At 35.5% G+C, this 27,989-nt stretch overlaps 3 protein-coding genes across 8 annotated transcripts; 1 reads left to right on the forward strand and 2 right to left on the reverse strand.

The window, feature by feature from the left end:
• The first annotated feature begins 1,369 nt into the window (after positions 1-1,369).
• On the forward strand, positions 1,370-9,412 carry LOC111808562. 3 transcript variants are annotated; one of them, XM_023694641.1, is made up of 10 exons: positions 1,370-1,672; positions 2,738-3,133; positions 3,233-3,372; positions 3,845-3,958; positions 4,132-4,215; positions 4,661-4,831; positions 5,054-5,204; positions 6,879-7,021; positions 7,110-7,233; positions 7,405-9,412. In XM_023694641.1, the coding sequence occupies exons 2-10, from the start codon at positions 2,816-2,818 to the stop codon at positions 8,824-8,826; spliced, it is 2,667 nt and encodes an 888-aa protein (XP_023550409.1). In that variant the 5' UTR covers positions 1,370-1,672; positions 2,738-2,815; the 3' UTR covers positions 8,827-9,412. The 3 variants fall into 3 exon arrangements, with proteins under 3 accessions (XP_023550409.1, XP_023550410.1, XP_023550411.1); XM_023694642.1 differs by having other exon boundaries at positions 1,370-1,668; XM_023694643.1 differs by lacking the exons at positions 1,370-1,672; positions 2,738-3,133; positions 3,233-3,372 and adding an exon at positions 3,394-3,622.
• Positions 9,413-11,227: 1,815 nt separating this feature from the next.
• Positions 11,228-14,864, reverse strand: LOC111809121 (LRR receptor-like serine/threonine-protein kinase RPK2). 2 transcript variants are annotated; one of them, XM_023695474.1, is made up of 2 exons: positions 14,556-14,864; positions 11,228-14,434 (listed from the first exon to the last, which is right to left on the reverse strand). In XM_023695474.1, exon 2 carries the CDS (start codon positions 14,287-14,289, stop codon positions 11,401-11,403), a length of 2,889 nt encoding a protein of 962 aa, XP_023551242.1. In that variant the 5' UTR covers positions 14,290-14,434; positions 14,556-14,864; the 3' UTR covers positions 11,228-11,400. The 2 variants fall into 2 exon arrangements, with proteins under 2 accessions (XP_023551242.1, XP_023551241.1); XM_023695473.1 differs by having other exon boundaries at positions 11,228-14,864.
• Positions 14,865-20,073: 5,209 nt separating this feature from the next.
• Positions 20,074-26,753, reverse strand: LOC111808703 (putative serine/threonine-protein kinase). 3 transcript variants are annotated; one of them, XM_023694846.1, is made up of 8 exons: positions 25,354-26,753; positions 23,415-23,640; positions 23,106-23,314; positions 21,630-21,756; positions 21,478-21,549; positions 21,144-21,330; positions 20,938-21,070; positions 20,074-20,668 (listed from the first exon to the last, which is right to left on the reverse strand). In XM_023694846.1, exons 2-8 carry the CDS (start codon positions 23,560-23,562, stop codon positions 20,405-20,407), a joined length of 1,140 nt encoding a protein of 379 aa, XP_023550614.1. In that variant the 5' UTR covers positions 23,563-23,640; positions 25,354-26,753; the 3' UTR covers positions 20,074-20,404. The 3 variants fall into 3 exon arrangements, with proteins under 3 accessions (XP_023550614.1, XP_023550617.1, XP_023550615.1); XM_023694849.1 differs by having other exon boundaries at positions 25,335-26,753; XM_023694847.1 differs by lacking the exon at positions 25,354-26,753 and having other exon boundaries at positions 23,415-23,979.
• Positions 26,754-27,989: the final 1,236 nt, after the last annotated feature.

The following is a 27,989-nucleotide window of genomic DNA, read 5'->3' on the forward strand; positions in this document are numbered from 1 at the left end:
ATTAATTGATTTAACTGAGTTTATGCCTAATGAGATTTAAAATTTTCTATTATATGTCGAGGAAGCACTTGCTTTTATAGATGTGCAACAGGTCACGGATCTATTGGATACAAAATTAATAATTTTAAAATATATTAAACACTAAACACAAAATTGAATTTTCACGAACTAATAGACCATTTGAAAGGATTAACTACACGATTAGACATTTGGATCCCATATTTACAAAACCGTTCAATTTCTAAAGAAAATATAAGTTTTGTCAATACCTCGTTGTTTTAACGGGTTGTTTGATTTTAAAACTTGCGGTTTAAAGTACAGTAAAGCACTAATTTTTTTATTTTTTGTCAAATAGATGCTCGATCTATATAGTTTATTTACCGTACATCATTACAAGTATAACGTTTTACTCAACAATAAATAATTTGTGAAGGTATTAAAAATTTATAAAGTTTTGGGACAAATTAGAAAAAAGAAAAAAAAACTTATTCAAATAGAATTATTAGACACAAATTTAAAATTTTAATATATAATTTAATTATTTTTTAAATTTTATGAGTATTCTATTTTTTTATTTATTTAAAACAAAATATTAGAATATCTTTTATTTAAAATTTTAATATATAATATATAATTTTATGAGTATTCTAATTTTTTTTTTTTATCTAAAACAAAATTTAGAAAAATGTTTAATATATCTTTTATTTAAAATTTTAATATATAATATATTTATTTTTTTAATTTTATGAGTATTCTAATTTTTTTTTATCTAAACCAAAATTTAGAAAAATGTTTAATATATCTTTTAAATTTTAAATTTTGGTTGATTATTTAATTTTTTTTTATATGTAGGAATTTATTAAATATAAAATTAAAATTTATATTTAAGAAATTTAAATTATTATTTTTTTATTATAGGAGAGACCCATTTATTTATTTATTTTAATTTGGAGACTTTTAAGACAAATTTTAAAACACCCCCATTTTTTAAAATAAAAAATACAAATTAAATTTTTTTTAATTTTTTATTCATATTTTTATTACATTTCATTTATTTTTTATAATATAATTAAAATATAAATTTTTTATTTTTAAGTTTAAAACTTAAAATTATTTGAAAAATGATAATTAATATATTTATTTATTGAACTATGCTCAAATTGATTAGAAATTTTAATTCACTCGTAAAAATTAAGCTAATTTGAGGTATAAAATACGAGTATAATTCAACAGATATAAAATATTTATTATTAAATTTATATTATATGGTTGAATTTAAACTTATAAAATAAAATAAAATAAAATAAAATAAAATAAAATAAAAGAACGAGCCAAGCCGAGCGTAGAGCCCGCGAATGTGAAATGCACACGAGTTTAACGGTTCCGAACAACGTCTGATCTTTTGCCCTCTCTCACTTTCTCTCTCTTCTTTCTCTCTCTTCTCTGAATGGGCATTTGGGTCTCTGTTTCAGTGCCTCTCTCTCTATCTCTTCAACTTCAGCCTCCACAATATTTCGGATAAACGCCAAACCCTATCTATCACTCGCTTCAGTTTTCATCGATTACATCTTTCTTTTGTTTTCTTGCCAAATTCTCATCGATTCTTCACTGCGACTTCTTGCACTCTTCGATGTTTTTGCGGCGATAGAAACTTCGTTTCCGACTATTGTAGGTACTCTCTTAGTAATCTGTTTCTTTATGTTGATTCGATTATGGTTTTTTTTTTTGTTTTTTTGTTTTAATTCTCCGAGGTGTTTATTTTTCTTGTTTTGGGTTTAATTGCATTGCTGTGGCTCTTGTGGCTACCTTTGTATTCCTCTAATGGTGTGGAATTTGTTTTTGGTTGTGTGCTGAGGTTTTGTAGTTGTTTTTTTGGAATGATGAAGAGGAACGGGACTTTTGGTTTGGAATTTGCTAGGTTATTGTTTGATGGGTTTGGTCGGTGGTGTTTTAAGTATCGTTGTTACTAGGTGTATGGATGGTTCTGTAATGTTTGCAAGTGGAGGATGAAGGCCCCCCCCAGCTCCCTTGTGTGGAACTTACAAGTTGTATGTTTAGTCAATTTTTTTCTGTAGAATCATTGCAACTGTTCGCCACTGAATTAACTCTAGTCATTACTCACACTGGGGTTACTGAAAAATGCATGTCGAATTGTTTTTCTCTCTCTCTCTTCTTGGCGTTCTTAATTTCACTGTGAGACTTTGGTATAATTTTAATATTTCTCTCTATGTTTGTTCGAGTTTTTCTGTACTGGTTATTTATGCAATACTTGTGTGCAATATAACCATTTCGATTGACATGACCCTTGATGAGAACAAAGCGATCTATCAATTTTTTTTTTTGGGGGGTACAGAAAATTGGGTATTCTAGTCATTTTTAATCCATGATATGAAATTGGAAATTTAAGGGGATAATTATCTACCTGAAATTGGGATGTTTCGTTTTAGCAGAATTCTGCATTTTAAAACATGTTTTAAATTTGAATTTCTGTTTCTCGACTTATGATTGTTCATGGCTGTGATTTGTTCTCTCTATGACATCGGATGTTATGCAAGTATACTTAACTTATTCGTTATTATAGAGTAGTATAATTCTCGGAATGATTTTGAAATCCCAACCCTGAAATTAGTTTTTGGTGCTGGCGTTGGGGCTTGATGATTTTAAATGCTGAAAGGTTCATTAATTCTTTTTTTTTTTTTTTTTTTTTTTTTTTTTTTTTTTTTTTTTTTTTTTNCAGGCCTCACATAAAACTTGTTGCTGCGCTACCTATGTGGTAGTATGGTGTGTTACTGGAACTCATTCTGATGCTTGATTGATGGCGGCCAATCAACGTAGAAAAAGATTGAGTTCTGCCAGTGTAGTTGGTCACAGTTCAAGAGAACCATATAGAGTGAGAAAAAAGAATTTGGCACTGCCACGCAGTGATGCAAATTTAAGACCCCATATTACTCTAGCATGGGATGGGAGTAAAAAAAGAGTTGTTTCTAAAAGGGAACAAATTGGCATAAGTTGGAGAAAATTAAAACCATTTGTTGATTCAGTTCCCAAAGAACAAACTATACTGGCTGACGTTTTCGATGTCCCTCATGAGATTTTTGGGTTGGAAGATTTATCAGAAGTTCTTTCACTTGAGGTAGCAATATTTTTGTCGTTAGCCCTTGTTATGTATATCGAAGTTATCACTTTCCCTTCTGTATTTCTTTCTATTCATTTGGCCTTGAATTTTTTGCAGGTTTGGCATACTTATCTTTCAGAAAATGAGAGGAACAATCTGAGAAAGTTTCTTCCTGGAGAACAAGAACATGAGACAGACTTGGTGGGAGAGTTGTTTTCTGGGAATAATTTTCACTTTGGAAATCCCCTTGTTAAATGGCAAGTCGTCCCTTTTCCAAAAGGAGGGTTTCAGAAATGCCCTCCAATCTAAATTGATAGTTAAGATGGAATAATTAAAAATTTTATATTTAATATAGGTTCCAAATTATGGATATTACTTCCCACTAACATTTGTTTCTAATCAAAAAGAGAGAGAGGAAAGAAAAAAAAAACACAGTTGTGTAGACCATGGCACGAACCAGGGTGACTGATGAGTCATGCTTGGGCTGGTAAAGAAGAGCCTCAAATCGTAGGGGTTCTTTTAATTTAATTTGTTTCTGATTCTGCTTATTGAAGTTTGGAATTTTGTTTCTTATATTCTCCATCATTACTTTGTGATACATATTTACTTTATTGTTCCATCAGACTTTTTGGCGATGATAAACTTTGAAAGTGTTAAAATTTCTTGGAGGAATATTGATGGCTATTGGCTACGAAGTAACTGTTGAATTTTCCAAATATGTACCTGCAGGGAGTCTTCACTTTGCTCTGGTGCCCTTCACCCTGATGCAGTTCTTCATCATGAACAGTGCTTAAGGGCAGATAAAAAGGCATATTCCCGTGAGTTACAGAAGTATCATAATAAGTAAGAAGCGTACTTACGGCTTAACCTGTAAAATTGCCATTTATAACTTGATGATTTCAACAATGTATCCTTAACTTTTTGTAAAATCACAATTTTCTGTAGCCTTTGTCTTTCAATGGTGTTTACTTTAACTGAAGCATGTTGTTGCTAATATTAGTTCCTTCTTGTGGCAGTATGATTGGATATCTACAGAAACTGAAGGATAGATGTGCGAACTGCAAAGATCCAGAGAAGGAAATCAGACATCAAACATGGAGGTTGATAATACCTTTTCTTTTTCTTTCTTTCAAACACATAATTCTTGACCTTCTGCTCCCAATAGACTTTGAACATAAGCTTGGTCAATTTCCTTATTACTGTAATGAAGGAAATTTATAGCCGGCCACTGGCATATAAGATTCTTCAAAACTGTTCTTTCTATTTTTTCCCGTTAAATTTCAAATTGAACGACATTTTAGTGGTTAGTGTTTGTAATTGACTAATCTTATAAATATATTGTTGATTTATCCTTGTTACTTTTCTGTACAAGTTTTCCTCACTTGGAACGGGAAGAAGTCAAGGTTGGCAATCAATAATTAATCTTGGAACGGGAAGAAGTTAATTAGCAAATATTTTAATTTAAACCCTGCCAAGTGCCAATTTTGCCAATTTGATCCAGAAGAAAATGAAATAAACTCAGAATGCACAATGTACTTTAAACAGGTCAAGAAGTTCCGAAAATAGAGTCTCCACCAGAGTGAATGAGTCCAGATTTGACTATCACGAGGACAATACTATAGCTACATCAGAGTCTGATTCGTGGGCTGCAGAGGAGAAAGCATGTAGTAGTGATAACCAGAATTCATTCATGAAGGGTAGAGAATTTTCAGAAAGGTAACTTCTCTTACGTTTGGGAATATGCATGTTCTTATAATTAGCATCTTTTTAGTTAGAGATAGTTCCTGTAAGGCATTACCATGGTTTTTTTGCTACAAGTTATGAATCGGTAGTATAGGTGCACATCAATGACATCATGTTTACCTTTGAGAGGCGGTTTCTATATACTCAATCAGGGTTTTTGTTCTGTTGACTATGTACGGTTTTTATGATTAACAGGATTTGCAATAAAGGATACAAGCGAGAAAGATTCAGAACTTCATCCACTGCTTTACATGACAAGCTTAATGTTGGTACTAGAACTGAGGAAAAGCTACAAAAGCGCAACATCCAGTGTAGTGATGGCTCCAAATATATGTCATATTTCAAGGTTAGGTGTTGTTTTATGAATTTGATTATGTATATAACCTTGGAGCAATGTCGTACATACGACATAATAGTACTTGCTCTAAAGCATGCACACTTGCTTTAATTTGGGTGATATTTTCATGTTCAACACATATCAAACCCTCGTACATGTTGGCACTTGTTAGACATGTATCAGCCCCCTGTTAATCAAAATAGTTGCTGCCAAATACTTGTTAAACATTTAGATAAATTTTAGGCATCTGTTTAACAATGGAAGTGTTCAAACAGATATTTATACTTTCTACAAAATAGACATTAGAAAAAGTAGAGGAGAAAAACAATAAAATTTGAGAGTTAAAATATCGAACTTGTTTGAAAAATTGAATAGGATGGAAAGTTTTGGTAATGGTTTCTTTGGATCTCCTAGGTCGATAAGAAAGCTTTCTTGGATAATTGAAGGAAAAGTTCTTTTCAGGGTAGAATAATTCAGGTTTTCTTTGGATCACTCTACCTCGCCTAGGGTTGTCCTGGATGCCACATTTTGTGGTTATTTTATGTAGTTCGTGGTTTGATTTGTGTATTGAACCTTTTTATTTTTTATTTTTTGGTGGTTTGGTGTTATTTTATATTATCTCAACAGAAGTGTACTGTACCTTTATTTGTAACTTTTCATAATACCAACAAAAAGTTCCATTTGAACAAATAAAATGGGAAATATTTGTGGTTGGTTGTGGGTTTGAGAATATTCCTCTAGAGAAGTGTGGTTAGTTGGGTTTTTCCTTTGGTCTCAAAGGTTGTGATACAAATGATAAGATCCAGCAAAGAAAGCCCCATCGTTTTCTTCAACTAATCTCTTTAAAAGACGAAAGTCAATTTTTCAAAGATTGTCCTTTTGCTTCTCAATGTTGATGGATGGTCCGCACGATAATCTGCCAATTGGCTCGCTAAAATGGCTGTTGGAAGGCAAATAACCAAATGCAGAACTCTAGTGGCTAGGGGAGCCACACTAAATCTGGGAAATGGCTTGAGAAAATGATTTTAGGCTAGTCTGCAGGGTAATCTTACAGATTTACCTTTCGAACTTGCAAGTTGAACCACTCTTGTTAGCCCAGTGGTTTTGGCAGAACAGTTTAGATTGCAATGAATTGGGAATTGGCTTCATATATATGACTTGGGGTAGGGATGTATGATGAAAATGAAAAGAAAGATGACAGTTGAGATATGGAAAGATATTTATAAATATACATACACATATATATTAATGAAGTATATTTGATTCGGTTTCTTTTAACAACTTCAAGTGAAAGAAAGTTTGTAGAATTGTTAATGGAAAAATAGTTTCGTTCTGAGATTTGTTCATTGTATGTTTGTGAAACATATATAAATTATATGGTTACATTTTCTTTTACTTCGCTTCTTTCTTGACGTGGATACTCGAGACACTCCTGCCATGGCCTCGTTGATCTTGTCATTAGGATTACTATCTGGGTATCTTCATTCCATATAATCCCTGCTTTGAGAAAGCAAGTTATATCACATTTCTTTTATGTTTATGATTTGAAACCAATGGTTGAATATACCTCATGGACATTTGGTTTCTTTTTCTTTATGATTCCGTTTTTTCCGTATTGAAAAGAGAGGCAAGTTTTGGTACTTAGGAGGGTTTTATCGTTGATTTCTTGTTCACACGCTTCAGATTAGTAAGAAGCAGCATGACCTGGTGAAGAATATGAAGCAATCAGGATCTCTGGACCAAGTTTTAGGTGACATACAAGCTTTTAATGTACAACCATATCAAGTATTTGTAGAGGAAGAACAGCAAAAGTTGCATGAGCACTGGTGAGAGTATGTGAAGTAACATATTTATTTTTACCAAATCGGAAGACTCATTCATTCCCCTCATATCATAGTTTCTTTATTGGCATAGGCTGCAATTATCAAAAGTTCATCTCCCCGTTGCATATTCAAATTGGAGAAAGATTCATTTACAGAGACGGGAACTAATCAAGGCGTTGGAGCAAGATCTGAAAGACAGACAAACATTGATAATGGTGCTTAACAATTCCACTTCTGTTTTTCTATTCTCTCTCAATTGTTTTTCTCTCCTTATTGAACTGTTGGGGCATAGTTGTATGCAATATAGTTCTTAATTTACCGTTATTATTTTGGGTTCCTTCTGTAACATTGTCTTTTAACGTTTTTACCTGTAATTGAGGGTTTAGGATGTGGACATCGAAAGCCATGATAGCATGCTTCGAGGTCAAATGGATACTGAAGAAACAGATCAAATGGATGTGGAAGGAACAGGAAATGAATCTATTGAAAAATCAATCTCTGGCTCCCAAAGTAGTCAGTCCTCAGAGCAGATCAATGGTGGGTTGGAGATTGGCAACAGTTTGGATCCCGAAGACCATGATACCCTAAATTCTGGTAATACTATTCTCGAAGAATCTGGATTATCAAGAAATCTGAATGCTATAGAATGCTCAGCCAGCCAGGGAGAGGTCCTACTTTCTATTGGTGATGTTCGCACACGACAAGTTATGCCAAAGAATTACTACAGCTCTTCTACCAGCCATGGTTATGCTACGTCCAGTAGTAATTTGTCTCTTTCAAATTCTCATGCTTATGACGAGCGAAAAACAAAAGTTTTCAATGTTGAACCTGACATGGCTGCCAGAGGTGTTGCTAAATGTTTATTGCCTAGACAATCAGACGATGGCACTTATGTGAAACATGGCTTACATGACAGGGTTATCGGGAAAAATGTGTTGACTAGACAATCAGATAATGGCACTTTTGTGGAACCTGATTTGCATAGCCGAGATATTGGAAAAAGTTTGCTACATAGACAATCAGATGATGGCACTTTTAGTTCTTATGAAAATCAAGGTAAAGATGAGTTACTTCATTCTGTGTTTACTAGGCAGGCAGGTCTGTCCTTCCATCACAAGGAAAGGCACTCAGGTTTAGATTTCCAGCCATTAAACAATGACTTGATCGAAGAGAGTCAGTATTCTAGACATTTCCAGGAGCAGTCGGAGTTATCTGTGCCTTTGCAGCAAAGGCGGAAGGAAGATGGGCAAGTCTACATTCAACATGGTGTTCCAGGGAATATTTATCCTGATGGAAACAGGTATCCGAATCCTCCAACTCAGCAACAGTTACCCTCAGTTGGAATGCAGGGCTGGGCTGTTAACTCGGTTCGCGTGCCTTCTCATATCCATTCTCATCCCATAAATGGTGGAAGTTTATTAGGCGATAACTGGTTTCCGGGCAATCATCAAGTCCATGATGGGTTTACAGGGCCAGATGGCGTTATAGTCCCAAATCAGAGCATTGGAACTGGAAGCAGCAGCACAGATCAAACCTTATTCAGTGTTCTATCTCAAAGTAATCAATTTCGTTCCCCTTTTCACCCAATGAGCACGAACGGGCAATTGATTTCCCCAAGGAACTACGGAATGTTGCGAGAAGGAAATCCCATGATCGGAAACGTTCTACCAGAAGCATCCAACCCACTCAGCTACTTGGGAGGGCATGAAATGCCATCTCAGAGTATGAGCTGGGTAGGCACGAGGCATCAAAGTTCCAACTTGACTGATCCAATGGAGAAACCATACTTGAGATCATGGAATCAGTGAAGAGACATATGTGGCCAGTTGGTCTTGGTTTTGGAGTCAGGACTAGACGATGCAGCAATGGCATAAGCTATTGGAAAAGAACGAAGAAAAAGAAACATTGTGGATGTTTCAAAGAGAGCTGGTTTTGTGCAATGAAAGGTGGTATGCTTGTTATACATATACCCAATTCATACACAAGAAGAGAAGAAACACAGCGCCATGTATATAATCTTAGATATTAGATGAGCAGCCAGCTGGAAGAGAAGAAGAAGAAGAAGAAGAAGAAGAAGAAGAAGAAGAAGAAGAAGAAGAAGAAATTTGAAGCGATGAAAAGGATCCAAAGTACAGGTACATTTTTGTAGCTTGTTCTTTATTTTTAGCTCTCCTCTCTGTTCTGTTGCTTAGAAGATAATTTCAATAATTTTGGAGGCTACACAGCCATCTGAGGCCATGCTTCTCCTGATTGTTTCCTTTTATTTATTGTTAAGTTGTTGATTAGTTTCTTTAAGACAGTCTCATGTGAGGTGGTGGTAATAATTGCAGCTCTACTGAGTTCTATTTATCTTAGTCTTTTCTTCCCTGAATAAAGTTTGCAGATCATTTACATTTATGTACTATATAGTTATTTATAGTACAACATTTGAGTGTACTAGAGGTTGGTAATATGTATCGGTAACCGATCATGGCATTTTACTGATAAAAAATGTGTCAAAAAAGCAGAGAAATCAACATTTGAGGGTCGTTTATATTGTGTTTGTCTTTGCTTTTTTTCTTCTCTCGAGAGAAGACTTATTTGTTGGAAGTAGGTGTCAACATTATTCGGTAAAAGATACGTTAGAAATTTAAATCTTTGACCATTTGAAAAAATTATTGATACACATTGAGAATCATTTATATTTTAAACTCGATGATAGTAAGGATGATATTTCTCTTTTGTACATCAAGTTCAATTAGTACTCGATGTGCAAGTGTAAATAATCATCAACGAGGTGGAATATTTTTTTAAGTTTCAATTTTGAGTTCATATATTTTATTAAATCTTGAAATCAATTTAAGAAATTATGAAGACTAAAATATAACCCTATAGAAACTAAAATAATATTTTTAATCAATATAATTTTGGTTAAATTAAAATTAATGTTCATAAACTTTTATCTTTCAAAAAGTTTATCTTTGAAGAGTTCTAATAATATTGTGAATGAAAACTAATTAGTTAGTTTTGAACCAAAGAACTTTTGTTTTAAAAACTTTCAAAGTTTAAACAATTTTAAAAGGTTAAAAAAGTGATATTAGTTAGTATATTATTGACGAGATCTAAATTTTTTTTAAAATTTCAAAATATCCTTAAACAATTTTAAAAAGTTAAAAAGTGATATCAATTAGTATATTGTTGACAAGATCGCCAATAACATAAGAATTTTAAAACTTTTCAAAAAGATTTTAGGATATTAATGTGTTCCTGATTATCTTTTAAACGTGATATTAAACATTTTCAAAAGTTCAATCGATATTTTTAATACTTTCCCTCCAAAGCTAATCATAAAAGTATTTTAAAAGTATTTTTAAAATTTAAGGATATTATACAACTTTTTTTTAAAAAAATTAAGGATACAATTGAAAATTGAAAGACATTAAAATAAATAAAGGAGACAAATATATTTATTAATTTAGCCATCATTCACTCAAAGAAAATGGCCAAATATCACATGATGCACTTTTACTGTTTTTCACAAAAAGAATCATCTCAACAGATACTCCAAATTTAGTAAAACTTTGCTGTACAGAGCCAATAACAGTGAAAAGCTAATTGATTTATGCAGATTTGTGGACCCTTTTCCTTGATGACACACTACTTGTTTCTTTGTAAGAAAATACTTGAATAAGCCAAAAGTGAAGGAAAAGAAAAAAAATAAATAAATCATAACAAGCAAAAGAGACTCATAATTGTACCTCCATAACTTTCAACTTCAACTTTCCCATTCCAAATCATTACAAATAATCCTTACCATTATAAACTTCCGTGAGCTACAACTTACAAAATGTGTAACTGTAACCGTACAAGTCCACCGCTAATAGATATTGTCCTCTTTGGAGAGGTTTCCAAGCTTCCCTTCATGTCTTAGAGAAAGGTTTCTATACCCTTACAAGGGATGCTTTGTTCCCCTCTCCCACCGACGTGAGATCTCACAATTCACTCCCCTTCGCTACTATAACATCTGTTAGCGGTGGACTTGGGCTATTACAACAGTCTACTATTGTGAAGTGAAATCTTAACCTAGTTTGATCTATGAGGTTGAAATTGTTACAACTAAATTCAGTTTAATTAGAAGTTCGAGAGTGTAATTATAAACGCTATGGTTGCAGTTTTCTCGTGAAGAATACTAGAAAGCGGTCAAGGTTAGTATCTCTATAGTCTAGGATGTAACTATCAAACATGGGAGACAGAACTTTTCATTTAAGCTAGAGGGCTTAGAAAATGAACCTGGGTGAAAGAATTCATCTCAATATGTACGATTGGTTGTAATGTAGGGATGGCATGCTCTGTCATTTTGAGTCAGCAACCAGTTGAAGAGTGAGTCAGTGATCCTAAGAAATTTACAACTGTTTCAGTGTCTCGACGACCTGCTTCATCGACGGTCGAAGAGCGAGAATTTCAACTGTGCAATTAGACGCGAGTGTTAACATTCCAAGTAAGTGTTCCTCAGGTCCCATTTCCCAAAGTTCAGGAGTGAAAAGCTCAGAAGAACGACCTTCCTTGATCAGCATTTTTGCCCATGTAACAATGTTAAATCCGTTTCCAAAGTCGGAAAAGGATCGATCGAGCGACCTTTTTCCAGAAAGCAACTCTAGGAGCACAACTCCAAAGCTATAAACATCGGCCTTATCCGAGACCCTGCAAGTGGTTGCGTATTCTGGTGCAACATATCCAAATGTTCCTGCCACATCTGTTGTGGCATGAGTCTCTGATACCTCAAGAAGCCTGGCTAACCCAAAATCTGATATGAAGGTGTTGTGGTCTTCATCAAGCAGGATGTTACTAGGCTTGATGTCTCTATGAACAATCCTAGGATCACAGGAGTAATGAAGGTATGCAAGAGCCCTCGCTATGTCCAAAGCGATCTTATGGATTACCGAGTGCTTTACGTGTTTGCACGATTTTTCATGAATGAAGGTCTCAAGGTTCCCACCAGAAAGATAGTTGTAAACTAAGAACATTTCAGCCTCTCCGACGTAGTACCCGAGAAGAGTTACAAGGTTTTTGTGTCGTATTCTTCCCAGTGTTCGAATCTCCGCGTCGAATTGTTGGATGCCTCCTTGAAACCTACCAATGGACAGTCTCTTAACAGCAACCAGGAAACCTGAGGGCAGTTCAGCCTTGTATGTCGACCCAAAGCCACCAGTACCGATTAGGTAGCGAAGGCTGAAATTCTCGGTCGCTCGGACAACATTATCATAATTCAGATCGGACGGAGCATCAGAGAAAGTCACCACTTGTCTTTTCTTTAACCTATTTTGTCTATCAAGCCTTTTCTTAACAATGATAATAACAGCTATCATTAAGAGTAAGCAAATTAGAGTTGAGGAAGCAGCCACAGCGATTACCATGGACATGAACTTTCTTTGTCTCTTCCACTTCTCAACGTTGAGAGGAACTGGAAGTCCAGCTGGGGAGTCGGAGTACGACTCGGGGCATGGATGCAGAAACTTATTCCCATCAAAGTAAATGCAGTCAATCATGTGCTGAAGATGAGGAATGTGGCCAGAAAGGTTGTTAAAAGAGACATCCAATTTAGTGAGATGAGAAAGAGCAGAGAAAGATGCTGGTATTTCCCCAGATAACCAGTTATGATCAAGCAACAGAATCTCAAGTCTAGAAGCATATGATAAGCTTTCAGGGATAACTCCTGTAAATTCGTTTCGAGAAAGATCTAAACTCACTAGAGAAGTCGATCGACCAAGTCGAGATGGAATCTCTCCAGACAAATTATTTCCACCCAAAAGCATCCATTTCAAACTCTGCAAGTTCCCCAACTGATCAGGTAAAACTCCAGATAATCTATTCTCTCTCAAGTTGAGATGAACAAGCCTCTGCAAGTCACCAATTCCAGGTCCAATTGAGTTATCTAATTCATTGCTTGCAGCTTCAAACTCGATCATCTGTCGACAATGGAGGAAAAATGCATCAGAAATCTCACCTGATACTAAGTTTGAACTCAAGTTAACCGAAACGCTCGTCATATCGTTACAGTTCGAGACAAGATCGATGGGAAGTGATCCATTGAACTGGTTGCTATTAAGCAACAGTTTGTATGAGAACTTGTGACCATTAGCCAAAAGCACTTCTCCGACTTTGAACGAAGTTAATGATCCACTGAACCTATTCCAGCTAAAATCATGGGCGATTATGAGATTATCATTTAATCTTGGGAAATCCCAGACAGGGGAATTGATGTAAGAGTTCCAATTATCTTCATCATCTAAGAATCTGGAAGCTGGTTCATGCGGAATCATGTTCATACAGAAGCTATCTTTCTCAAATCTGGGAAGAACACCAGAAATTTTGTTCTGGCTTACATTAAAATACGCCATACAGGAAACTCGAAGCCGCACAGGGAGGTTACCCTGTAGCTTGTTTGAGGATAAATCCAGGTAGGTAAGATTCGCACAGTTCCCAATCGATTCGGGTATGGTTCCAGTGATGTAATTTTGCCCTAAATTTAGAACCCTAAGCGAACATGAAGAACTCCAATTATTCGGCAATTTTCCATTAAAATTACCTCTCGGCGCCCAAAAAACTTGTAGACTGGGAAGCAATAACAACTCGGAAGGAATTCCTCCATTGAAAGCGTTGAATTCGCCGCTTAAACTATCGTAGTCGGAATTGATGGCGTTCAAATTCGTCAACACGATCTGTGACAACTTCCGGCAGTTACCGAGCTCTTTTGGAATCGAATCGGTGAGGCTATTCCTAGATATATCAAGAATTCTGAGTTCTGATATTTGGCCGATCTCAGCCGGAATTTGTCCCTCTAATATATTGCCATCGAGCAACAGAGTCCTGAGTTTCCGACATTGTCCAATCTCCGCCGGAATGTTATCGGTCAGAAAGTTATGCGAAAGCCTCAAATGATTCAAAACACCACACCTATTACCAACAACTTGAATACTACCAGATAACTGATTGTACGATAAATCAATTGCTTCTAATTTCGTCGAACCTATCAATTTACTCGGAATCGAGCCAGAAAACGAGTTATCAGACAAATTAAGCAGGCGAAGAGATCGAAGTGACCTAATCTGTTTCGGAATCTCTCCAGAGAAATTGTTCCCCTGAAGCTCTAGAACCTCCAACGACTGAAGCTTACCAACACTCCTCGGAATCTCCCCGTACATCAGATTATTCACAAGCGAAAGAACACGAAGCTCAGTAAGATTTCCAATCGCCGGATTCAACGTCCCAGCCAGAACAGAATCCGCCGCCATAACACCACCACTTCCACTGATATTCAGCGCAACAACTCTACCAGTAACACCATCGCAAGTAACTCCAAACCAATCGCAGTGAGAAACCGACAAATTCCAACCACGAAGAACGCCAGAGCCGTCTAGCGAAATAGAGCCCTTAAACCTGAGGAGCGACATTGCATCATAGGAAACCGAGCCGCTTGTACCAGAAAAAGTAAACGAAAGGGAAAAGAACAAGAACCATGAAAGCGAAGAAGAAGACATCGAAAGAGAAGAAGAACCACCTCCGTGGAGAAGAATATTCCGATTAGCTAACCGGCGGCAGAAAATCCGGAGCAACAAGAAAATTTTCTGAAATGGTAACAGATGTGGGTGTCTGAATTGGATTGGCAGCGTTGATTGAAGATTGTTGAGGGAAAATGAAAGGAAGAAATGAAGATCAAAAAGGGAGAAAATGGAAGAAACTGTTGAAAGAGAAAAAGGAAGGAAGCGATTTCAGTGAAACAGAGCGGAAGAAAGAAGGAAGAAGAAGAAGAAGACAAAAGCAAGCGGCGTAAGGTAAGGATCTGAAACTGTACTCTACGTTGCGCTGTTTATTCACATGCATATTATTATTATTATTATTATTATTATTATTATTATTATTATTATTATTATTATTTTCTGCCAAATTTTAATAATAATCCACTAGTAAAAATAAATAAATATATATATATATAGTAATAAAAGTATATATTTTAAAATGGATTCATTTCAACCCAATCTAGTTTTAGAGAAACCCATAAATCAACTAAATCCATAAAAATTTCACTTATTTCAACATAAACAATCTAAACCGTATAAGTATAGATTGGGTTGATCAGGTTTTTCAGGTCATCACTCTGAACACCCTTAATTTTTCTTCTTTCTTCTTCTCTTTTTTTCGAGGAAAAAATCAATTTACACCAATTAATTTTAATTTTTTCGGGTTAAATCAATAGGAATTATAAATAATGGCTTCCACTTAGGGCAGGTAGAATCGAGTAAAGGAATTACAATAACAAAGGTTAAGAGACGACCAGTATACTTAACAAATCGTTAAATTATCATACTTAAAAACATAAACTAATAATTATATCAACAAAAATCCCAAAATCTTTATAAATTAATTAATTTAGATCTATCAAAATTTATTTATAATTTTTTTTTAATAAAACATATTTTAAGATTTACTTTTTGGGAACGATTCTATATTTAAAGGAGTTTAATTAATTTCCAAAATAAAACATTGTCAGAATTTGGATTTTTTTAATAATAAATTTCAGAATATTATATTTCTTCTATTTAGTATTATTTTTATTTTTTACCTTTTTTTTAAATAAAAAAAAACTATAAAAAGAGAAGATTTGTCTTCTTTTATGAATCGGAAATGGATAATTACAATAAATAAATAAATAAATAATAAAAATTACTAATAAATTATTTATTTTATTTTCCAATTTGGAGAACATATTACTAAAATATTATTAAAAAAACAAAAATTAAAATTAATTGGAAGAAATAAAAGAAATTAAAAGGTATAATTTCATGTCATAGTTGAGGTATAACCTTCAAAGTTTGGTGAGGTTTTGAGAGGGTGAAAATGCTTGCAAATTCACGTTCGGTGTCGAGTAATTATCGTGTGATAACGACATTTAACTGTGTTTGCATCGTACCAAAACATGAAACGTGAGGATTTATCGAGTAATTATCGTATTTTCCAACCTTTTATATATTTTTAATAAAACATTAATTTCAAATAAATTTTTTTAATGTTCAACGTAATTTCAAAAACCTCAAATTTCAAGCACGAAATGAACACGAGAAATAAAATTCTCGTCTCTGACCTCGTTTAGGGAGAAAAATCTCTTTTGACTCGTTTTCCATCTTTATTTAAATAGAAATTTTCTAGCCCACTTGGGGTAGACTGACCCGCACGTTAAATGGACATCTCTAATTGTATCTCATTTATTATACTAAAACGTAAATACCTCTCGTGGCAATTTCTAAGATATTCATGATTATTATTTCAGGAAATTCAACTTATACAAAGTCGTCCGTTATATCTTTATAATCACTCTGATTCGAACGTAGGGAAGATGAAATATTGGATTTAAAATTAAAAAATTAATTAAAAAAAATGAAGAATCTTATTTTAATATAATAAATAAAAGCTCCCCAATAAATCTCAAACCCCAAAACTAGAGAACACATTTCCCAACAAGCCTACAAAAGAATCTTTGTGCTTGAAGTTTGGGAAAATATTTATTTAATAAATAATAAATTAATACTTTTTATCTAAAAAAAAAATAGTTGGTTAAAAATATTTATATGGAAATTAAAATTTTTATTTTAGTGTATAGAAACATTAAATAATCATTTTGGAAATTCAAGTTAATTATTATTTTTTAAAAAATTGAAAGACTAATAATATAAATTTTTAATATTCACCCGCTCAATCCTCAAACTAGAGATGTCCACTGGACGAAGACGGGAAAGCGCTATCCCCACCACTTATTTCATTTATCCCAAATTTTTAATTTATTTTTTAATAGATTGAGGCCAAGTAATTTTTCCTCTTTATGAAAATAATTATTTTAAATTTTTACGTATAATTTCCATTAAAAAATGGTAAAAAAAAAACAAATATTAACAAATCAATATTTTTAAAAATTTAAAATTTTAATAATACAAACAATTAAAAATAATCTACAATAGTTTTTAATTTAAATATTACAATTAAAGTCTCAAAATTAACTATTTTTTATTTTAATAAAAGCAAAAAGTGCAGTTGAAAATATATTTATATTAAACGGAACGTAAAATTGGGCAGGGAGAGAGTAAAAATATAATCTGGCCCCAATTCTATTTATCTAACGAAAAAAATTTACCCACTCCCTCCTCATTCCTGTCTAAACGAGGAATCAGAGTGCAATGAGAAGTAATCACTACAAGGAAAGTAAGATTCGGATTACCTTATTTGAAATTCGAATTATTTCACAAGCAAGATCAATTATGTTAAGCTTGAACGATTCTAAATATGCAACCCAAATTACATAAAATGGCAAATAAACTTAGTCTTTGACTAATGAAACGTACAAACACTCAGCCCTAATAATAAGAAATCACTACAAGGAAAAGTAAAATTCAGATTACTTTGTTGATCAAATATCTTAAGATAATAACACTTCATTAAGATTCGAATAACTCCACAAGTAAGATTGGTCATGTCAAACTTAAATAATTCTAAACATGGAACTTAAACTACATAGAGTTGCAACGAAAATGATATTTGGACATTTTTTAAAATAATTTTTAATAATTAATGAGAGATGTGAAATTACAAGAACACCCTTGGACATTGGGGACATCACATCAACGAACTACGAGGCAGGAATCGAGCTGAATGTCTGTCAATTGTCAGTGACTGGACTGGCGTCCTTTTGGAATTTTATTTTATTTATTTATTTATTTGAATTATTATTATTATTATAATTAATTAAAATTGATATTTTCTGTGGCATTTATTAAATCATTTCAGCAATCAAAAATACATGAATCCTCCTGATTTGACAATTCCAACTCACCTATTTACCCTTTTTTTTTATTAAAAAAAAAAGCATTTCTTTTTCAATCATTGCTTCATTATATCTTTTGTTGCATTTAAAATTATTATTTTATTTCAAATATATATTTAAATATTTTTTTAGGGTTTTTTTTTTTTATGAAATTCTAAATGGTCCAAAATTGGTAAATTATTTTAACCATGAAACTTTACAATTGTTTAAAAAATAATAAATATTCTATTATTTATTATTATTATTTTTTACTATGCAATAAAAACAACTCATCATTTTTAATTTATTAAAAAAAGTAAAAAAAAAATTAAATTAAATTAAGGGACAGGGAAATGATTAGGTCCAAATTTGGTGGGTTGATTTAATAATTTTCCCATTAGGTAACCTATCAATCAACAATTATATTTCGTCCATAATTTACATTAAAAATGTTATAAAAATAAAAAATGTTGTGAGCGATAGGTAAAATATGCGGAAAGAATCCGTGTTAGTTTGTGAATACAAAATAACGTGACTATATCATAAGAGATGCAAAGGAATACTGAGGTTATCAAATCTCGAAATCTGGATTTTAAATTCTGTTTTGAGTCTTAAGTACGAGATGTAACAAATTTTGCAATTATATTAGATCTGTGCGTGTCCGAGTAGGAACAGTTTATTATATAAAAGTTTAATTAAATCGTACAATATTTTTTTAAAAAATAATTATAAAAAAACCATCCATGAAATGATGCAAAGGTGGAAAGATAAAAAAGTGAAATTACTTAATTCAAGCAAAGATGATTTTCCAAGAATAAAAAATCAATAAATAAATAAAAAGGGAAAAGGTAAAAATGGAATCCTATTTTTCCATGCTTTTTGTCAAATAATTTTGAGTGAAAATTTGAAATTTATAAAGAGAATAAAAACGGTAAAAAAAAAAATTAACACAAAATTTTTTAATGGTTGTCCTTTTTTTAGAATGAGGATTGTTCCATCCCTTTTCACTTTTTTTTTNTCAAAAAGATTTCCAATTTGCACTTTTTTTAAGTGATTTCATAAAAAATTTCAACTTCTAAATGATTTTAAAGTAACATATTCATCCGAGCCAAATTCATCGTGTTATAGCCTAAATTTACCGCTAACAGATATTGTTTGTTTTGGTTGGTTATGTTATCGTTGTCAGCCTCACGTTTTACACCCTTATAAAAAAAATGTTTTGTTCCCTTCTTCAACGGATCTCATAATCCACCCCTTTGGATGTCTAGCGTCCTTGCCGGCACACCGTCTGGTGTTTGACTCTGATACGATTTGTAATATCAAAGTCCACCGTTAGCAAATATTGTTTGCTTTGACCCGTCACGTATCGTCATCAGTCTCACGATTTTAAAACGCATCTACCAAGGATGAGTTGGATTGTGTCATCAGGTTCTATTTTTTAAAAAATAGTTCACAATACATGTTACATTAATAAATAAAGTCTTTTAAATGTTAAGTATTTACGACTCCCATCAAGTAAATATTACTTATCTTTACAAAAATAGGGTAGGATTAGGTTGTAACAATATTTTTGGGTTGGTCGAGTTAACCTGACTAAAAGAAATATCCATATGCAAACCGAATCAAAAGCAAAAGCAAACAAAGAAACGAGTCCAACAAAAAGTGAGTCCAAGAAACTAATAAAAAAAAGCTCGCAAATGAGAAGAAAGTAGAAATAAAAAACCGTTCATAAGCTAGAAGTGCCAAAAACACCGAAAGGAAAGGAAATACCCGAGTTAACTTAGGTTGGGGTGATTTTTTTAACCTATCGGGTTAGATACTCGAAGGAATTGAATTGGGTTGGTAACCCGACCCAATAAAAAACAATATTTCTATATATCCTAACACAAAAACATATAGATCAAAATAGATCTGGACTATTTTATAGGTACTGATACACATCTCAAATCGATGATAACCTATGATACTCATTCAACGCTAAGAAGATGTCACGGTGACGAGAGAGTAGAGGTCTGAGAGACGAGAGGTCGGCCACATGCATTCAACGAAAATAAAGAGACGGGTGCGATTGTTAGCAACACTAAAATTCAAAGAGTAACGAGAGTAAAAAAACGGTGCACGGAATGCAATTCAAGGTGAGCGGCAAACTCTTAGGGTTGAAGTGAAACAAATTTAGTTTGAACGGAACCAAATAAAAAAAAAAATAACAACCCACGAACCCAAATCGAGAAAAATGCTTACCCGACCCCCAACGCTGTCGGGTTTGATTGGATTGGTCGGATTCTCGAACGGCACACCAATCTCAGTTCACTTTCATATGAACAATCAACAATCAGTTAATGATAAAAAGAATGATTCAGCTGTTTCATTTTTTATACACTTACAACAGCTGAGGTCTCTTACTCTTAAAAAATTAAAAAATTAAAGAACTAAAAAGAACCTTATTACACATATACCACACTTTTTAGCTATCGACGAAGCCCGTGTTTTCCGTTCCTCTCGGTTTTCACGTCTGCAAGAGAGCTGATGTTGGTATTCGAGCTAAAGCTTCTAGAATTTCACTTCGTGGCTTTGAACAACTGACTCCCAAGGGTAACAGTTGGGCTTCCTTCTCCCATCACTGTTGTCAAGTTCACCTCTTTCTCCAGTATCCTTTCAAGCTCCATCACCACATAGCTCATCCCGGGGCGCCTCTCGCTCGAAGATCCGACGCATTGAAGTATCAAGTTCATCACTTCAGCCATACCATCCTCGGTGAAGCTCTTCCCCAATCTCGGATCTATAAAGCTAGCAATATCGCTCGTTTCCTGTTTGTTTTGTATCTTTCAAATAGGCATGGAACGAGACACGGTTTCAGAATTCGATAAACAAAAAAGTCGAAAAAAATCCCAGATACTAGACCTATGTGAATTACTCTGGTATTGCTTTCATTAACCTCGAGACGGGATTCATATCGAGAAAAGTAAACTGTGTATCAAAGTTACCTAAAACAATGTCTCTAATAAAGTATGATCGATATCGAGATAATTTCGAGCAAGACATGATCAGCTAGTATAAAATGAAGCTTTGAAAATTGTCGAAATCTACTTACCCAATCAACCAGAGTATAACTTGGATCGGAAACGGGCACATCGGTAGCTTTTTGACCGCTTATCAACTCGAAAAGGAATACGCCAAAACTATATACGTCACTTTTCTCCGAAAATTGTCGAAACTCCTTTACCCTACAAAAGAGGATGGAAGATGAACAATCATACAATAGAATATGGAAAAAGGTAGAAGTTTTAGAATCAATACTCGGGAGCGAGGAATATCTCATCCGCTGCTGCTCGAGACGACGATTCTGAAATGTCAGATCTTCCCATGACATTGTGAAGTCCTGCATCTGCCACTTTAGCTATAAAATTCTCGTCGACGAGAACGTTGGACGTCTTGAAGTTTTTGTGTATCAAACGAGGGCTTATGGAGTGAAGATGTGCCAGACCTACGTACGATAATCAGGTCAGGTTACCGAGGGACGAGTTTGTCGAAAGCTTTCGTAGATAAGAATTTGGTTTCACCATTGATATATTTGATGGTTAGTCAATCTAGAAGAGATGCAAATAAATGCTCACTGTTTGCAGAGGTTCACCTTTAGCTGCCCCCAGAGCTATTGAGAGTCTGATCTTGAACTCGAGCCTCTCGGCTGAACGCTGCTCGGTGCCTGCAAAAACGATGCTCTTTAAGAGTGAGTTTGGAGCGACTTTTGAGAAATAACGCTTTTACATGTATGATAACCGTTACCATATATGTGGCTAGAAACGCTCCCATTGGGTATATAATCGAAGATGAGGAACTGTAAGTTGTTTTCCTGGCAGTAGCCCAAAAGAGTTACGAGATTTCGATGCCGAATAGACGAGAGGTAGTGTACCTGATAGTAAATGAACTAAATTAGAAGGCAGAATCAACTGAAACGGTAACGGCTCAAGCCCACCGCTAGTAGATATTGTCCTCTTTGGACTTTTTCTTTTGGACTTCTCCTCAAGGTTTTTAAAACACGTCTATTAGGGAGAGGTTTTCACACCCTTAACAGGAATGTTTCGTTCCCCTTTCCAACCAATGTGAGATCTCACCCACCCCCTTTGGGGCCCAACGTCCTCGTTGGCACACTACACTACCCGGTGTCTGGCTCTAATACCATTTGTAACAGCTCAAGCCCACTGCTAGCAAATATTGTCTTTTTTGGAATTTCCCTTATAGGTTGCCCCTCGAGGTTTTTAAAACACATCTACTAGGGAGAAGTTTCTACACCCTTATAAGGAATGCTTTGTTCCCCTCTCCAACCAATGTAGGATCTCACAATCCACCCCCTTGGAGGCCCAATGTGCTCGTTGGCACACCGCCCACCCCCTTGGAGGCCCAACGTTCTCGTTGGCACACCGCCTGGTGTCTGGCTCTGATACCATTTGTAATAGCCCAAGCCCACTGTCGGCAGATATTGCCTTTTTGGATTTTCCCTTCTGGGCTTCCTCTCAAGGTTTTAAAACGCGTCTAACATCTAACAGGGAGAGGTTTCCACATTCTTATAAGGAATGTTTTGTTCCCCTCTCCAACCAATGTAGGATCTCACAATCCACCCTCCTTTGAGGCCCAACGTTCTCGTTGGCACGCCGCCCACCCCCTTGGAGGCCCAACGTCCTCGTTGGCACACCGTTCGGTGTCTAGCTCTGATACCATTTGTAACAGCCCAAGCCCACCGCCGACAGATATTGTCTTTTTTGGGGATTTCCCTTCTGGGCTTCCCCTCAAGGTTTTAAAACGCGTCTAACAGGGAGAGGTTTCCACATCCTTATAAGGAATGTTTCGTTCCCGTCTCCAACCAATGTGAGATCTCACAATCCACCCTCCTTGGCGGTCCAACGTCCTCGTTGGTACACCACTCAGTGTCTGACTCTAATACCATTTGTAACAGCCCAATCTCACCACTAGCAATATAATCCTCTTTGGGCTTTTCCTTTTGAGGTTCCCCTCAAGATTTTAAAACACATCTACTAGGGAGAGATTTCCACATCCTTATAAGGAATGCAACGTTCTCCTCTCTAACCAACGTGGGATCTTAGAGAAACTCTTGGTTTAGCACGAATCAATACATACACGACAATCTCAAAAGAAAATACAGGTGAGTGAAGCAATTCCGTTTCCATACGTGCTCAAATTATGCACGTTCAGGTTGGAAATATATCGATGTCGAAGGCTTACAAGACAATAAATGAATATTACCTCATCTACAAAATCCTGACTCGGCGCTCCATGTCGCTTTTTGATAGCGACGAACATTCCATCATGAAGCATGCCCTTATAGACCTCCCCAAATTTCCCTTCTCCGATCAAATTCTTGTCGCTGAAATCATTAGTGGCTATCGCCAACTCCGCCATCTCGAAATGTCGAGCATCTCGTAGAGACAATTCAATACCAACATGCCTTCCAACTACAAGTAATGAAAAACACAACCAACTGATGATCATCCTTCTGAAAAACAAAATACATATGCTAATGGATAACTCGGGCGACGAAGACGAAGAGAATACCTTGAACAGAAGGATCCGAAGAGCCCGTCTCGGAAGTTCTTGCAGCGTTTCTTGAGCGTGCTAAGAATCTTATAAGTATAATAGTCAATCCCACCAATGCCACGGCTCCTGCAGAACCTCCTAATACTGCTGCAAGGACCCTTGACATCTCATGTGGGTTCTTCCCTTCACCGTTGATGCTTTTTTACAGTATAACAACTACTATACACACTATTATACATTGAATCTGAAACACAAATGAAAAAGAAAATTACAACAATCATATTGGGGAATATAGAACTACGTGTTAATGTAACGGCCCAAACCCACCACCGCTAGCAGATATTGTTCTCTTTAGGCTTTCCCTTCCGGGCTTCCTATCAAGGTTTTAAAACGCGTCTACTAGAAAGAGGTTCCACACCCTTATAAGGAATGCTTCGTTCCTTTTTCCAACCGATGTGGAATCTCACAATCCACCTCCCCCTTGGGGACCCAGCACCGGTGCCTAGCTCTGACACCATTTGTAATAGCTCAAACCCACCGCTACCAGATATTGTCCTCTTTGGGCTTTCCCTTCCGGGCTACAAGGAAGAGGTTCCACACTCTTATAAGGTTTTAAAACGCGTCTACTAGGAAGAGGTTCCATACCCTTATAAGGATGCTTCGTTCCTTTTTCCAACCGATGTAGGATCTCACAATCCACCCCCTTGGGGATCCAGCACCGGTGCCTAGCTCCGACATCATTTATAACAGCTCAAACCCACCGCTAGCCAATATTGTCCTCTTTGGGTTTTCCCTTTCAGGCTTTCCCTCAAGGTTTTTAAAATGCGTATACTAGGAAGAGGTTTCCACACCCTTATAAGTCATGTTTCGTTCCCCTCTCCAACCGATGTGGGATCTCACAATCCAACCCCTTTGGGGACCCAGCGTCCTTGCTAACTCACTGCCTGGTGTCCGGCTCTGGTACCATTTGTAACAGGGAGAGGTTTCCACACCCTCGTTCCCCTCTCCAACCGATGTGGGGTCTCACAATCCAATTCGTTCCCCTCTCCAACTGATGTGGGATCTCACAATCCAACCCCCTTGGGGACCCAGCGTCCTCGCTGACTCACCACCCAGTGTCTGGCTCTAATACCATTTGTAACAGCTCAAACCCACCGCTAGCAGATATTGTTCTCTTTGAGTTTTCCCTTTCAGGCTTTCCCTCAAGGTTTTTAAAACGCTTCTACTAGGAAGAGGTTTCTACACCCTTATAAGCAATGCTTCGTTCCCTTCTCCAGCCGATGTGGGATCTCACAATCCAACCCCCTTGGGGACCCGGTGTCTGGCTCTAATACCATTTATAACATCTCAAACTCACCGCTTGCAGATATTGTCTTCTTTGGGTTTCCCTTAAGGAGAGGTTTCCACACCCTCGTTTCCCTCTCCAACCGATGTGGGATCTCACAATCCACCCCCATTGGGGACCCAGCGTCCTCGCTGACTCACCACCCAGTGTCTGGCTCTAATACCATTTGTAACAGCTCAAACCCACCGCTAGAAAATATCGTTCTCTTTGAGTTTTCCCTTTTAAGCTTTCCCTCAAGGTTTTTAAAACGCGTCTCCTAAGGAGAGGTTGCTTCGTTCCCCTCTCCAACCAATGTTGGATCTCACAATCCACCCCTTGGGAGCCCAGCGTCCTCGCTAACACAACGCCCAATATCTAGCTCTAGTACCATTTGTAACAACCCAAACAAGTTAAACAATTCTAAATCCCATCCCTGAATTTTCAGATCACAAACCAAACCGAGTGCACGGCGCATACCCGAAAGTGATTGATATGAAAGCAAATCTTACACTCAACTACAAGAATGAAGCTGAATCTACAGATCTTCATCTTTTCCTAATGAACATCTAAATTCAGCAAGAACAAGAAGAAGAACAGATTGAAAACAAACATACATCATCTTGAACTTCAAACCTGAAATTGTGAAGAAACTACAGAGAACGATGCAGATCTTTTGAAAGCGTAGCATCATTTAACAATCAGCAATTGCAGAACTCTTCTCCTTCCAGTAAACGAGTAAAGACGATGAAATTCAACCCACATTTCAAAAGCAATGAAGAATGTTCTTAGAGCTCAAAAATCACAAAAAAATGGAGTCCGATCATCACTTCCAGCAAATGCTGCTGAAGTTAAAATCGTATGAAGAAGAAGAAGAAGACGAAATCGGCTAAACAGCAGCAGAAAGAAACAGTGGGAGGGTACTTTTTGGTTAAATTAATACCAAATGCATCATTGGATACAGACAATGCCGACAGAAAGTGACCTTGCGCCGACAACAACAACTCAGAGTTTTATTGCAAAAGGAAAAATCAATACAAACCCACGAAGAACAATCAGATGAACAAAATCAGATCAAAATCTCGTCTACCCTTTTAACGAAACAATCAGATGAACAAAACCCATGTCGCGAAAACTCGAATAATATGAAGAACAACAAAAGAGTAATAATGTAGATTCAACCCAAAACCCCAAACCCCGATTCAGCGGAAGAACAATAAGAAAATGATCGAAAACCCTCCTATTCTTTGCACGATTCAATCAGATGAACAATACCCATGTGGTCAAACTAAAATCGAAGGAAGAAAAACGATCGATGATCAAGAACAACAACAAGAAGAAAAAAGTGATAATCTAGAGAGAAGGGGAGAGGGAAAGAGCAAAAAGGGGGAAAAATGAAATGAAACTAGAGGAATTAAAACTCGATATATATCAAGTAATGCAATGTGTGGGCTGTAAAGCAGCAAAACAGTGTTGTCTGGTACTGCAAGTTGAAAGAAATAGGTGGGTTCATTTTGCTGTGTCGTATACAGAGCATCTTGGCTGTGTTCATATATCACAGAGCTTCTTCAAAAACAGGAAACAAAATTCAACCCCAGAAACCCAAAATCAAAATCAAAATCAAAATAAAAAAAGAATAATCAAATCACTCAAATCATTACCCATTTTCCAGAAGATTTCTAAATAAACAAGAACATCGAAGAACAGAGGAGAGAAGGAGAGAACAAAAAACAACAAACAAAAAAGAAGAACGAAAAGAAAGAGAGATTCGAAGCAGGAGAGTAGCATTTTGTGGGGCTTAGAGTCCCCACCAGCCAGCTATGTTGACATTGCTTCTTCCAAATAACCTTTTTCTTGAAAAAAAAATAGGGTTCAGAGAAAAAAACAGTGGAAATTTATATGGAATAAACGAGAGAGAAACGGACAAGGAAGGGAATAATATGCAGGCACGTTAGAACATCCAAATGCTTCGTTTATTTATTTCTTTTTCTTTTGTGATTTTGAAGAAATTTGTGAGAATTGGAGCGTTGTTCTTTGGATTGTTCTATGGAACTCTTTAGAAAAAGGGATTTATATTACGAGGATGAGCCGATAGTGACACCAGAACTGTCCAAATTTTGTTGCAGACTCAAGAGAGAAGGAGAAAGGGTATGCGTATATGAACACAAAAAGCCTCGTACCGATAGTATTCAACACCTCCCCTCGAACAACGTACGCCTCCGCTTAATTGAGGCTCGACTCCTTTTCTTCTTTTAGAGTCTTAGTCATTTTTTACTATGCTTCCGAGGAAGCTCGACTCATTTTCTTTTAGAGTCCTATGTTTTAATGAAGGCTCGATTCCTTTTCTTTTGGAGTCCTATGTTTTAATCCACGCTCGACTCTTTTTTTCTTTTAGAGTCTTAGTCATCTTTTATTATGCCTCCCAGGAGGCTCAGCTTCTTTTTTTTAGAGTCCTATGTTCTTTGAAGATTTACCAATCTATCGGCATGGCTAAGTTTAGAGCATGGTTTTGATACCAGGTTAGCCTCTCCTTAATCGATGCTCGATCGATGCTCGACTCTTTTTTTTCTTTTAGAGTCTTAGTTTTTTTTTACTATGCCTCCAAGGAAGCAAGACTCCTTTTCTTTTGGAGTCCTATATTCGACATTTGAGGATTTACCAATCTATTGGCATGGTTAAAACGTTGCTCCTCGACTCCTTTTCAGGAGTCCTATATTCGACATTTGAAGATTGGCATGGTTAAAACATTGCTCTGATACCATGTCAGATGAACGCAACTCTCCACATTGGTATGATATTGTTCATTTTGAGCATAAGCTCTAGTGACTTTGCTTTGGGCTTCCTAAAAGGCCTCATCCAATTGAGATCGTATTCCTTGATTATAAACTTATGATCATTTCCTAAATTAGCCGATATGGAACTTTTATCATCCAACATAAACACCCATGACTTTACTTTGGGCTTTCCAAAATGCCTCGTATCAATGGAGATAGTATTTATTGATTATAAACTGATGATCATTTCTAAATTAGCGTAAGTGAGTATCATATAAAAAAATTAATGTTTAAATATAAATGACTGAGACAAGAAATATAGAGATTTATTAGACACAAAATTTAAAATTATGAACATTAATATTTTAAAAGTACGGGAACTAAAAAAATGAAAATACGACAGATTAAAATACGTCTTTTTATTTTTTATTTTTTATTTTTTTAATATATAAATGAATAGAGACAATAATCATTCATGTAGCTCATTTTAATTATTTT

The sequence above is a fragment of the Cucurbita pepo genome, chromosome LG13 (assembly GCF_002806865.2).
Source record: "Cucurbita pepo subsp. pepo cultivar mu-cu-16 chromosome LG13, ASM280686v2, whole genome shotgun sequence".
NCBI classification, from domain to species: Eukaryota; Viridiplantae; Streptophyta; class Magnoliopsida; order Cucurbitales; family Cucurbitaceae; genus Cucurbita; species Cucurbita pepo.

What these genes read in the sequence shown, in the direction of transcription:
- LOC111808562 (XM_023694641.1), top strand. Translation starts at nt 2,816, where the DNA reads ATGGCGGCCAATCAACGTAGAAAAAGATTGAGTTCTGCCAGTGTAGTT. An exon ending in ATCAGACATCAAACATGGAG is followed by an intron (nt 4,216 to 4,660) that starts GTTGATAATACC and finishes TACTTTAAACAG; the next exon opens with GTCAAGAAGTTCCGAAAATA. An exon ending in GGTAGAGAATTTTCAGAAAG is followed by an intron (nt 4,832 to 5,053) that starts GTAACTTCTCTT and finishes TATGATTAACAG; the next exon opens with GATTTGCAATAAAGGATACA.
- LOC111808703 (XM_023694846.1), bottom strand. Translation starts at nt 23,562, where the DNA reads ATGTCAAGGGTCCTTGCAGCAGTATTAGGAGGTTCTGCAGGAGCCGTG. An exon ending in TTCGGATCCTTCTGTTCAAG is followed by an intron (nt 23,315 to 23,414) that starts GTATTCTCTTCG and finishes CATTACTTGTAG; the next exon opens with TTGGAAGGCATGTTGGTATT. An exon ending in GTCAGGATTTTGTAGATGAG is followed by an intron (nt 21,757 to 23,105) that starts GTAATATTCATT and finishes ATTTACTATCAG; the next exon opens with GTACACTACCTCTCGTCTAT.
- LOC111809121 (XM_023695473.1), bottom strand. Translation starts at nt 14,535, where the DNA reads ATGTCTTCTTCTTCGCTTTCATGGTTCTTGTTCTTTTCCCTTTCGTTT.